Source organism: Semicossyphus pulcher, unplaced genomic scaffold (assembly GCF_022749685.1).
Source record: "Semicossyphus pulcher isolate SPU_LCO1_2020_fin unplaced genomic scaffold, fSemPul1.0.p SCAF_4, whole genome shotgun sequence".
Lineage (NCBI taxonomy): Eukaryota > Metazoa > Chordata > Actinopteri > Labriformes > Labridae > Semicossyphus > Semicossyphus pulcher.
In genome coordinates this window covers 31856640-31869577 of record NW_027211715.1, presented here as the reverse complement: position 1 = coordinate 31869577, position 12938 = coordinate 31856640, and the positions used below count along the sequence as shown (strand labels likewise).

Here is a 12938-nt window from a genome sequence, read left to right as displayed (position 1 = left end):
CTTTTAGGTTTTACAGGAAAGGCTGCAACTAAACATTATTTTCAGCATGGATTGATCATTTCCCTCATTTAGAGGTGATGTCAGAAAACAGTGACAAATACTCATTATGATGCACTCTAATTACTTGTTTTACACGACCTACAGTTCAAAATCCTAATATAATAAGTTTACTGAAGCATATGACAAAAAAGAAGAACATTTGAGCAGCTGAAACTCAACAAATGTTTGGTATTTCTGCTTCAAGAAAAAGACTAAAGCATCTAAAAGGACACTGAGAGCACAGATGTCCATTAAAGCCACTTTGAAATGATATATTATATAAACCTTTAGAATTATGTCACGTTATGGTTGTACCCAGGTGAAACTTCGTCATCTCAACTGTGCATTTATTTTGTATTTCTTTGCACCTTTTTTTGTAAATTTAACATCCATTTTTGAAAATGCTTCATGTTTTGAACCTACATAGCGCTTATCTTCTTTGTCCGACTAATCAAAGCGCTTTAGACAACACATGCACGCACACATTCATCGTTTGTGTCTCAATTCGGGCGCTGCATCCTTCGAAAGACGCGGTCTACGCAGAGTTATTCGTAGCCTGTGTAGACCTCTAAGGCCGAACTGAAATGAGACGGTCTGGTCAACAGAGGATTTTCTGTTTGCGTCACCAGCTGTTCCACCACTCACCCTTGCATCACAAAGTGCTGCACCGGTCCCCTAGCAACAGGATATAGCAGCTGGATAACTAGCTATTATAGCTAACGTCACGTAGCTTAACCTATTATTTAAAGATAATTTGTTTCAAACCCCTTTGTGTTTTAATATTTGTATCCCTAGCTATTCGATTGAATTGAAACCAAAAGCTTTTACATTTAAAGTTTATTATCCTTGGTGCGCAATGAATCTCGGGATACTTTGGACCGCGAAGGATGCACTAGATGGATCCTTCGGGGCCCAGGAAAAGGAGGACGCATTTGTCTGAGGGATGATGCATAATCTGAATCTTCCAGACGTTTTCCAGATGACCTGCTTTATTTCCTGAGCCACAGCCGCCCTTAAACCTGAAAACACTTCATTATCATGAACATATGTATCAATATCAAATACTTGGACTAACCTATCATAACAGCTCGATCCTAAAAAAACTGTTGATTCAGAGTCAGAGCCGTATGTGAGTAATGGGTTCTGTCCTGGCCCCTGCGCCACCTTTCAAGACAAGTTTCAAGACAGTTAGGCGAGTAGTTTTCCCTAAACCCTGCTGACAAACATACAAACGGTACCGGACAATAACCCCCTAGGGGAGGAAATTAATCATCTTTTTCTGGATGGGTGCAGGTAGCTTAGTTTAAATGCTTATATTTCATAAACCTAAATATAACGTTTCAGTCTGATTCAGCTGAAATGGGTCATTAGTGGAGCTTCAGTCAAGTTTAATTTGTCATAAATGTGTCTGTATGTGTTTAAACAAGTCAAAAAATGCACATCCCCTCAGAAAGAGTTTAAAATATAAATGTGAAACTATCTGATGATTTTCTAGGAGGATAAATACTTTATTATGTCGAGTCTTAAAATATCTTCATGCCTTACGTAACCGCTGCAAACCAGCCGCACTGAGCTCATAAAGAGTAACAGCCTAACAGCCTGCCATTATTACATTTAATGAAATGTTTGGACTATAAACAAACACTGTGTGCCTGAGTGTGTGTGTTTAAGTGTGTATGTGCACCCACATGTAACCCTCTGAATCGCTCCAGGTTGCAGAAAACTTGGTGCAGCGTGACGGCGACTTCCTGATCCGTGATTCGCTGTCGAGTCCAGGAAGTTACGTTCTGACCAGCCAGTGGAGAAATGCTGCGCAGCACTTTAAAATCAACAAGAAGGTAAGAACATATATAAAGCATACAATCTGACTCAGGGGTGTTGTGTGGGTAAATTATGGCACTACAGTATCTGTTACTAATTTAAATGACTTTTACTTGAAGGGGAAATCTCTCATTTTATAACCTGACGTCTATTTTTGCATCTTCAGCTGTAACATCGCTCGCTGCAAAGCCACCAGACTCCATTTATAAAAACAGCAATTTTACCTGACAGAGCGCGGGAGTTTCTTTTCTGCAACTTCCTTGGTTGTTTTGTTTGTTAGTGTAATCGTGTGTTAAACTAAATATTGTGTTGGATGTGAAATAATCTCAATTTACAGATTCTACATAAAAATGTATATTTTCGGATGGCAAGTGTTCTGGTTTCCGTTTGTAGTACGCTTATATCCCGAGTAATATTGACCAATCACGTATCAGCAGGCTGCAGCGTATGCAGGAAAAACAGTGCATGAGGAGAGCAAAAGCAGGCGGAACGTAATCCTCCGTAATGACATCCCGGCTCCCATCACATCAGATTTAGCTTCTTATTAATCTCTATAAACAGACATCTGCATGCTAACAGCTAACAATCTGCTTAAGATCTAAAATTCAACTTGAGATAAACTCTCTGACGCTGTGACACGAAAGCTGTTCAGATTTCCCGACTTCCTCGAATGCATCACAAATGATCCATCCGACCTCCATTCAACAAACTTCTCATTTTAAAGTAGTTTTCTTCTCCTCTTGATGACAGACCTGACAAAGCTTTTTGACTTTTTACTACTATTACTTTACCCAGAGGCTACATCGTCATCAGCCAATGGGATCGGAGATTGGATCTGAAAAAAACACACTAAACATTCAAACTACCTAACTTCTATGGGCAGCTGTAGTCCAGCCGCCTCCGTGATCTGTGACGTAAAAATATAGAAATTCCCCTTTTGAGCTGCATTTAAATAAAAACGTTCTGAGATTGTTTCTCAACCACAACTGCTGAACGTCACAGTCACAGATGTACAGTTTTTTGTAGCCGTTTTAAGCCGTCACTTTTGCGCATTATGTTGTGATGTTCGTTGAAAATCTTGAGAGGGTGCTTGGGAGAGGAACAAGTCAAACAAAAAAACTCCCGCACACTGTCTTAAGTTGCAACGTTTCGCTACTAGACCTTCATCAGGCATACGATGTTTGTTTGTTTGCCTACAAGTTAGACCAGAGGTGGGCAACCCTGCTCCTGGAGGGCTACCTTCCTGCATGTTTTAGGTTTCTCTGCACTCTAACACACCTGATTTGAATGATCTGCTCGTTATCAACCAACTGAAGCGTCTCTGGGGATTGGTAACAAGCGAAACAGTGTTTTTGTTTGACTGTTTCACATTAAACAGATTGAAAAACCTGGCTATTCCTTGACTGAGCTGGTAACACCTGTTAGACATACAACAGCTCGCTGCTTCATTTCAAGGGATCACAGATAAAGAACTTTAGAGTCACTAAAATTTACAGGAAAATTAACTTTGTGTTTCACGTCTCTTCTTCAGGTGGTGATGTTGAACGAAGCGTACTCCCGAGTGGAGTACCGCCTGGAGAGAGAGGGATTCGATAACGTCCCTGCACTCATAAGATACTACGTCGGCAACAGGAAACCCGTTTCCCAGGTGGGTTTGATCACATTTGTTGTTGTTGTTTTTACCTCATTTAAACATGTAATACAAGTTATGGGCTTTAGTTCATATTGTTCAAATAAACTAAAATTTTTCTTCCATTAAAATTAGATTTTAAGAGGTTAGGTGACGTCTCTTCTGTTATAGCTCTCCCTTTAAGTCTTCTGCACAGTGTTTGTGCCCTTCGTTTACCTGCTGAACTTAAATCACCTTTCTAGCTGATATTAATCTGTGCAACATTGTTTTTAAGTTTTATACTCCTAACTCCACTGTCAGTAGAAAATAATATTGTATTTGGGGTATAATCTTTGTCTTAACTCTTCTATCTCTTTATGTAAGGTGGTGGGAGCCATCATCTTCCAGCCCATTAACAGAGCGCTGCCTCTCCGCTGCTTGGAGGAAAAGTACGGGCTGTCCACCAATCACCGGGAGGCGGGGCTTATGGCGCAGGAGAGGCGGGGTCAGAAGCGCCTCAGCCTCAACATTACCAACGGCCACACGCACGAGAACACACACAACGTGCACGACGGCACGCACTGCCGGGAGAACGGCATGAGCCGAGGCAGCCAGCTCAGGTTGGTGTCGTCTACAGAAGCACACACAAACACCAGTTCTCCTCTGAGGCTGCGATAGTGTGTGTTTATCTGATGTGTTATTAGTTTCGCAAGTCTATTACTGAAAGTGGGAAGCTGGATGCAGACCAAATATACTGTCTGTTATATTTAAATAAATGAGACCAACCTTACTCAGTCATCCTCTCTCTTCCTGCTTTAAAGCTTTCAACATGGAAGCTATTTCTATCCATCATCCAAGCAGAACGCCGTCTGTACGACATGTTCCATATGTATCCTGTATAAATAAAGACAGTGTGTTATTTCACGCTGCATAAGAGTACTTTGAGCATGAAGTATGGAGTCCAAATCTGTCTTGGAAGAGATAAAGTCGGGTCCAGAGCCAAGAGGGTTTACTGTAGAGGAGGAGAGTCTTTGTAAGCAAAATAAATGGGTCGTTTTAGGTCTTCTTTCTATTAATCTGAGGCATCTTAAAGTGTAAAAATGTCTTTTAATATAGTTTTCCTCTTTCTGTCAGGTTGAAGGATCGCTGCGGCAGCCAACCAGCGAGTCTCAATCAGGTCCAAGAGAGGCGACGCCCGCTCAAAGCGCATCAGTCAGAGAGCTACCTGCCTCTCGGTACGTAACGTGACACTCTTAAGGTCCTGACTTCCCCACATTGGCTTTTATTGATCACTATTAAAACACGTCGGGGTCCGGCTCCAAGCTACATGACAGAATTGTTGACTCATGAGCCAGCTCGCAGACTTAGATCCTCGGGTGGGGCTCTTCTGCTTGTTTCAAAGTCGAGGCTTAAAATCTGAAGCAGATCTTTTGCCGTCAGGGCCCCTCGGCTTTGGAACAACCTGCCTGAAGAGATGAGGCTGCAGAATCAGTGACATCTGTTCAATCACTTCTTAAAACTCACTATTATGTTATTATGTGATGTGACATCTAATTGTTGCTTTTATTTCTTCCTATTTCATTAATTTTCTGTCACTGATTTTATTCCTTTTACCCTTTAACCCTGTTTCCTCTCTGCCGTGTTTTTACATGTTGACATCTTCATATCGGCTGTGTCGGCCATGTTGTTTGGGTTCTTTTGTTACCTACTTTGTTCGTGATTACTTGTTTTTGAAAGCACTTATTATTATTATTATTATTGTGTGCTTAAAAAAAGGGCCTCATGAGAACACCTGATTTAACCTATAACCCCTTTGTAATGATGCCGACTGACGTTTTTGTAGCTTGAAAAACAGTCTGAGATTGAAGCCCTGTTTTCTGCTGTGTGGTAGAAAGTGGCAGAAATGTGTGGATGTCAGGGATTGATTGATTCATGCACAGACAAGGTGGTTAATTGTAGAGTCCTCTGAATTTGAAAAGCTTTAAAAGAAGAGACTTTGGGACCGTCTTAGGTTCTAGGCTCCTGTGGAAGCGAGGATGAGAAATGGCGCTGACGGATCAGGTGCAGTCTTCAAAACTCTCCCCAGAGTGCCACTGCAGTAGGACTTTTGATTAAAAACTTCACACTGATAAATATATTGTCTCTCTTTCAACCTGGACCTTTAAAAGTATTAGAATAATTACATAAATTAGTGTTTTTTGATTTTGTAGCTGCATGTACGCCGGTTGAAAATAAGGATAAAGGAGGTCACAGACCAAGTGAGGACGGCTGAGGCTCTTCATCAAAGTGAAGATTAGTTCCTTATCACAGTGACACACCAGGTGTGCAGAGTTATAAAAGTAGGTCAGGATTACTACCTTTGTTTTCCGTGTGAAACACTGTGAACGCTTTTTTAGTGCTTTGATTTATCAAAGGTGTGACCGCTTTGTGTGTCACTCCTGCAGGCAGACGGCAGGCTCTCCTTCAGCCTTTTATTATTTCTTTATGGAGGGTTTGTTTGTTTGAAGCGCTCTGAAGTTTTTATTCACTCACAACACAATTTTTAATTCTTCTCATTACCTGTCTTTTCTCTCATCTCGGTTTCTTCATGTTAACGTACTCCTCTCTGTTTACCCACAGTTATTCTAATCCCTTCTCTCTGAACCACCTTTAATCGTCTTGTTTTCGTCTCCTCCAGGATCCAAACCGCAGCCCCAGCAGCCTGCTGACCCTCTCCTCCCGAGTCCCAGCCCCAAGTCTCCGGTGTTTCGGACGGGCAGCGAGCCGGTGCTGAGCCCCTCTGCCGCTCGGAGATCCGCGGAGCCTCTGGCAGGTGGGCAGACACTGATGACAAATCTGATGTCACACAAATCTGTATAATGAAATCCTCAGGATGTAGTTCAGTGAATCGGCAAAAGACCTTAATCTTTAACGGTTTTATTGTGTCTAACTTCATGTAGGAACAAATTGCACATTATCTGCTGGGGCATTCAGAACAAATACAGTGTATATCTGCAAAGTCCTGAATGTATAGCGCATTATCAGCTAGCTTTCAATGCAACTGTTCAATCTGTAATAAGAGACAGACTGTGTATTGATATCTTTCACTGTCACACAATACAAATCTGTAAATATCAGAACATTAAAACATTCAGTTCCAGGAATAAACAATCAGGTGAATCTCATGTAGTGTCATACTGTGATGACCGTATCATAAATGTGTTTTCAGGCCAGGCCATCCGCGGCTCCGACAGCCAGCTGTGTCCTAAACCGCCTCCTAAACCCAGCAAGGTGCCGCTGGCTCGCCTGCCTCACTCCGCCTGCCTGCAGCCGCTGCTTCCCCTCTCCAGCTCCTCCAACCTCACCGACTCCTCCTCCGGCTCCTCCAGGCTGGCTGCACCTTCCCTAGACTCCTCGTGTGTGGAAACGTGGAGGAGCGGAGGTAACTTTACTTTTCCTGAACTTTCATCTCAACAGTTTACTCTTAAATTTTGAGTTTTTTTCTGTCTTTGGCGCTCATCAGGACACATAAAGCTATACTGGGAGCTTCTTAAACATCAGTGCATCCGTACACAAGAACTAAAAATATGGGCTAATGCCAAAGAAAATGTTGGAGTGGTGCCATTATGGTGGCCTAATGGGGGTTGACCCACTTTTGGAGCGAGTCTCTAGTGGCCACTTGAGGACCTGCAGTTTTGACACTGCATTGAGCTGCTTGAGAGGGCATTAGTTTTTCTGTGCCAGCCTGAGAAAGAAGTAGTGTAACCGTAGCAATGTTTCTTCTATAACTGAAACCAGAGGCAGAATCGAAGAAACCCCAGGATTTGGGACGATGTCGTTGCTATAAATTCATGAACGTGATTGTTTTTCCACAGCCTTCACAGGCCCTCCTGTACCTCCAGTCAAACCCCTGAAGTTCCAGCACCAGCTCCTCTCTGCAGACTCACTCAGCTCCTCCGGCTCGGTGGTCTCTCCTGCTGACCAGAGTCCAGAACCAGGATGGACCGACCGCCTGCTGCCGAGTCCTGCAGACCCGATGTCCTGCAGCCCGCTGGAGTGGCAGGAATCAAACTCACCGAACTTCGTCACAGATAACGACCTCTACCTTCAGCCTCCGCTTTGCAGCTACGTGGAGAGACTGAGGAGGGAGGCGGAGGGAGGGAGAGAGGAGGAGGCGGAGGACGGGGAGGCAGGAGGGAGGAGAGGACTGGACAGAAGCTCCTACCATCACGCCATCGCTGCATTAGAAAACACCAGTGAAGAAGAGGAGGAGGACGCAGGATTAGAGGAAGAGGAGGAGGAGGTGGAGGAAGAAAAGAGGAGGTCCAGCTTCCAGCGGCCGGTCGTAGAGATGGAGTCGACGTTCCAGCCGGCAGAGTTCGGATCGCGACTTCTGCCGCAGGAGAACAAACCTCTGGAGATGGTGGTGCTGAAGAGAGCGAAGGAGCTGCTGCTGAAGCACAATCACCACAGTATAGCAAGACACCTGCTGCTGGCCGACTGCCAGGTACACACACACACACACACACACACACACACACACACAGAACTATGACACAAAAAGCACTACATGGAGGTTAATGTTTATAAATACTTTGTGTGTGTGTCACAGAATTAGATTTCCATCCTGCAGTCGTTACTGCTGCGTTAATTTGATCGTCATGACGCAGCAGAATAACAACCCTGAACCAAACTAAATATCACACCTTATCACACTCATGCACGCACAAGCTGGACAGAATGGGAGAGGAAGAGTTAGACAGCTTATCGTAACAGAGATCCTTTTGTCAAAAGGTCGCGAGGATCCTCGGAGTGACTCCAGAGCTCAAAGGTCAGATGGGCGTGGCCTCCGGTCTGGAGCTGGTGACTCTGCCGCACGGACGTCAGCTGAGGCTGGACCTCATGGAAAGGTACACAACACACACACGTCATTCAAACACACACATTTGATAGAGCAAATATTGCATCAGTGACACAGAGGGAAGAAATGTTTGTTGTTGAGCATTAGACAAGAAGATGGAGGTCATTATCACGTCAGTGTGATAAAAATGGAAGTACAGAGATCAAATGGTTAGCTTAGCTTACAGAATGGAAGCAGGGGGAAACAGCTAGCCTGGCTAATGAGTTCCATTTTTTTGTTGTCCTGTCTGTGGAGTCATAAAGGATGTATTCTTTAGTTTAATGACACATATTTATGCTGATTTATTTTGGCTCAACAACAATAAAACCTTCTTCAACACAGGAACTTTTTTCAGGTTTTCAAGTAATTATCTTGAAGATTTTCTTTTAAATAAATGTCTGTTAAGTCACTATCTATCACCGAATGAGGCAACACAATAGTAATTGAGCTTATGGCCCACTGATGAAAGCCAGTTGCAGTATTACAGACTGAGTGTCTGTGGCGACTTTAGCAGAAAAAATCCCAAGCGGTGGCCAGTTAGTGACGCGTTTTCCATCAGCCAGCAGTGGTTGGTCTGCCAGAGAGGGTAGGCGGAGCTAAGCGGCTGCTTTTCCGCTCTCTGCAAGTGTTGCGAGTAAACAGTAATCTACTATGGCTGAACAAACAAAGAAAAGATGGATGACTACAGATACAACTTCAACAATAAGTGAATATCCAAAGAAAAGAAACAAACTCGACGCTCAGATGAAGCAAACAAGCCAGGAAAATTTTCAGTTAAATCAAATCCGCCTTACAGATCTCAGGGGTCGAAAAGTGATCGGAAGAACAAGAATAGTTAATTTCTTTAATTATGTTACATAAAGTTGAATTTGTTTTCTGACATTATTGCAACTTCTGCTTCTTCTTGTGAAAAACTGGGTACTTTCAGACCTTTAAAGTCTTTATTTGGGGGTTTGAAGCCATGAAAGTTGGACGAAAACTGAAATTTGAGATGACATCAGTAGGTATTTATTAGTGTCCTGTCTGAGGCTGTCCTGTCGTGAAACTATGCTCGCTCTGTGAAACAACCAGACAGCAGCTAAAAGATCCAATAAGAAACAGGACACAGACATTGAGCTGTTGTAGATAATCCTCCTCCTCCGTCTCTCAGGCACCACACCATGGCGATAGGCGTTGCCGTGGATATTCTGGGATGTACCGGCAGCGTGGACGAGCGCGCTTCCACCTTAAACCGCATCATCCTGGTGGCGATGGAGCTGAAGGACACGGTGGGCGACCTGTTCGCTTTCACCGCCCTGATGAAGGCTCTGGACCTGCCGCAGGTAACACACAAACACACACATACTTACATTCACGCACACACACACAGTCAGAAAGTGGTGAGACGCTAACAGTCGATTCTCTCTGCAGATCAGTCGTTTGGAGGAAACATGGACGACTCTTCGGAGGAACTACACACAGACCGCCATCAACTACGAGAAAATACTGAAACCTTTCTACAAGAATCTGTACGAGGGCACAGGTACTTAACACACACACACACTCACACATGCACGCACACACTAAAAGATACCACCAGTAGAAGATACTGATTGGGAGTCTGCTGCAGCTCCATAATCAAATCAATAAAAGAAGCATTAAGGTGAAAAACAGCCAAATGTCTGTAGAGATCATCAGGTCCTGATGTTGCATCCTTGTGCAGGTCAAATCGACCTTTTCCAAGTTGTTAACTTTTAACCAGACCACAGGGATTACTGTGGGTTTGTGTCAGGAACACAATTAATCTGGTTCTCCTGCAGGAGGGATCACAAATCTGTGCAGTGCATTTTTTGTGTTACTGTTATCTACCTTAATCGTGTTATTATTGTACAAACTCAGCAATGCTTACATCCTTTTATGTTATCCCTCTTTCCTCTAACGCACAAAGTTATTTATACCTTACTCTAATAATGTGCAACACATGTATCATAAGGTAAAAGCAGACAAAGCAGCAGGTTTCTCTTGTCATTTGTCCTTCATTTAGCCGAGTAAAAGAGTCAAGAGAGCAGTATAGAAAGAATCAATTTATACAAACAACATAAAGTTAAGATGAACTTGTTCTTCTTTAATATCGTGGCACAATATTCTGTATGACCTTCTAGCTTAGAGTACACAGAGAGATAAAACTCACCTGCAAGAAAGCACAAATGTGTTCAGTGCTCTTTAGAACATGGGGTGGTGGCACAGTTCAGCGCCTTGTGGCCAAAATGAGAATTACAATTAAAAACACAAAAATTGTCCCTTTAAAAATATTTTTTTTAAAGTTATACTACGCACTCATGACAGATACTAACAGTAAAAAAAACCTGCATTACGGACCAAAAAATACTTTAAACACTCTTATAAACACTATTTTCCTAGTTTTTGTTTCTGGCAAACACTTCCACTTTTATTTTGAAACAAACTTACCTCCCTTCTCCTTCTTCTCCTGCAGCTTCCTCTCCTCAGGTGGTCTGCGTCCCCCTCCTGCTGCCCCTCCTCACTTTGATGGAGCGCCCGTCAATCACACCAGAGGGGGCGGAGCTCTGGGAGACCAGCGACCAGGGCTGTGACATCATGCTGCGCCACCTGGAGGCTGCACGAGACGTCGCACACGACGCAAAGAGCTACACGACCAACGCGCAGAAGATCTTACACGGTAATAAGAAGAAAAAACGTATTTAAATGTTCTTTTTGAGAATAAAAGTCCCTCCTGATCCTTAATCTGATTCTGTGTTTGTGTCCGTAGAGTTCCAGTTTGATGAAGACCTGTTGGAGGTGTTTAAAACAGACTTTCAGCTGCGGCTGCTGTGGGGGAGCCGCGGAGCTTCTGTCAACCAATCAGATCGTTACAACAAGTTCAACCTCATCCTCACTGCTTTGTCGCGCAAACTGGAGCCGCCGCCAACAACGCAAACCTTAATCTGACTTCAACAGAGACACGGGTCACAAATGTAAGAAGACAAAGAAAGAAGACAAACTCTAATGAGGGAGAAAACTGCCATAAGAGATCAGAGAAAAGCTGCTGTCAGTCTGAAGAAGAGGACGGTTCAGTTTCTGCTCTCCTGCTGCCGACTTTCCTCTTTATTAATCATCTCATATTTCACAGCAGAGGTTAAAGTCGATTTGAACGTCATTCAGCATTCAAAGGATCATTTTCAAGTGAAACAGTGTAAACCTGCATCTTAATTATGTGAATCAGCTGCACATTGTCAGAGTTTAAATCCAACATCAGGCAGACAGTTTGCTCGTCTTCTCCTCTTAGTTCGAGATTCCAGTGAAGTCAAGAACATAAACTCTTTCTTGAACAACAGGAGAAAAACTAAATCTACATTATGTGACGAGTTAATGTAGACTGAACTTTTTAAAAAAAGAAGTACGCATTGGTGTTTATTGTTTAGATAGAAACATTCAATAAGAGTCCAGCCTGTCTCTCATATCTGGAGATTTCTGGTTGCATTTATCTCTGTGTGACCTTTGATACAAAACCACATTTGCTGCTCGTTTAAAAAGCAACAACAATTAAGAAATAAAAAGTAGCAAATATAAAATAATTTAATATTAATATCAAGGTTTCCACATCGGAGCAGATGATCTGATCTGTACTTCCTGTACGCCACTAAATGTAGCTCAAAGTCTGTTTTTCTTTAACAGATGAAAATATTTTTTTTCTGTTTAAAATGATTTTAAAAAGTATATTAACATGTCAGAGACTTAAGTTGTACATATTTGAAATATTAGCATGTTAATAATAGACTGTACATATTTTCTGTAGAAGACAGAATGTAAAAAAAAAAAGATGATGATTTTAATATGTTTATATTATTATGAACTACTGTGGTTTAAGACTTAATAAATATGGTGTAAGATGTGTGGAGTGATGTGATGAATGTCTGCATGTGTGGCAAAGTTCTTAAATGTAACAATTAGCACAATGGTTGAAAACTGAAGTTTAGTTGGACGGTTGATTGAAAGTTTTTGTAATAATTAGTGCAGCAAATGTAGACTCGGGTAGATCGGAGAGTATTTAACATCAGGCAGTCTAAACATTTTGACCACCTGGTTTCACACAGTCTCAAAGGATGTGTAACTTTTGTGAGACATTGACAGATAAAAGACACAAAGGTTTTTGCAGCCTTTTACTATAATCCTTCAGATTCTGCATAAAAATGTAGAGTCAGTAGGCGCGGGTCTGGTTTCTAATAAATAAATGTACATGCACGAATGTAAACAGCGTATTCAGTTTGGATATTTAGAATGAGATCTAATTCTGCAGGACGCATTTTCTGATTAATGCATGCAGGAAAGCAGATATATACCCTTCTCATAGTCCTCTCTGTGCATTGTAAGCAACCAACCCGGGGAATCGAAGTAGGCAAGACTCATTTTAATTTACATTTTTATGGAATATTAATTTTTATAAGCTTTATCCAATATTTTTCTTTTTTGGAATAATAAAAAACATTTTCATATAAACGTAGATGTTGTTTCAACTTTAAACCAGTCGTTTTAAATCTTAGATTCAGCTTCCTGCACCATTAAACGTCACAAAAACCCACCAAACAAACTCTT

At 42.2% G+C, this 12938-nt stretch overlaps 1 protein-coding gene across 1 annotated transcript in view; it reads left to right on the top strand.

Annotated features, from left to right (window-relative positions):
• The window catches only part of bcar3 (BCAR3 adaptor protein, NSP family member), a 55356-nt gene extending 43580 nt beyond the window's left edge, over positions 1–11776 (top strand). The window contains exons 6-17 of the mRNA XM_069679987.1: positions 1752–1877; positions 3392–3508; positions 3854–4089; positions 4604–4704; positions 6147–6281; positions 6678–6890; positions 7324–7955; positions 8243–8358; positions 9499–9670; positions 9759–9870; positions 10822–11025; positions 11116–11776. Coding sequence (XP_069536088.1) covers positions 1752–1877; positions 3392–3508; positions 3854–4089; positions 4604–4704; positions 6147–6281; positions 6678–6890; positions 7324–7955; positions 8243–8358; positions 9499–9670; positions 9759–9870; positions 10822–11025; positions 11116–11294 — 2343 coding nt within the window. The 3' untranslated portion in view covers positions 11295–11776. The remainder of the gene's footprint in view (positions 1–1751; positions 1878–3391; positions 3509–3853; positions 4090–4603; positions 4705–6146; positions 6282–6677; positions 6891–7323; positions 7956–8242; positions 8359–9498; positions 9671–9758; positions 9871–10821; positions 11026–11115) is intronic.
• The last annotated feature ends 1162 nt before the right edge of the window (positions 11777–12938 follow it).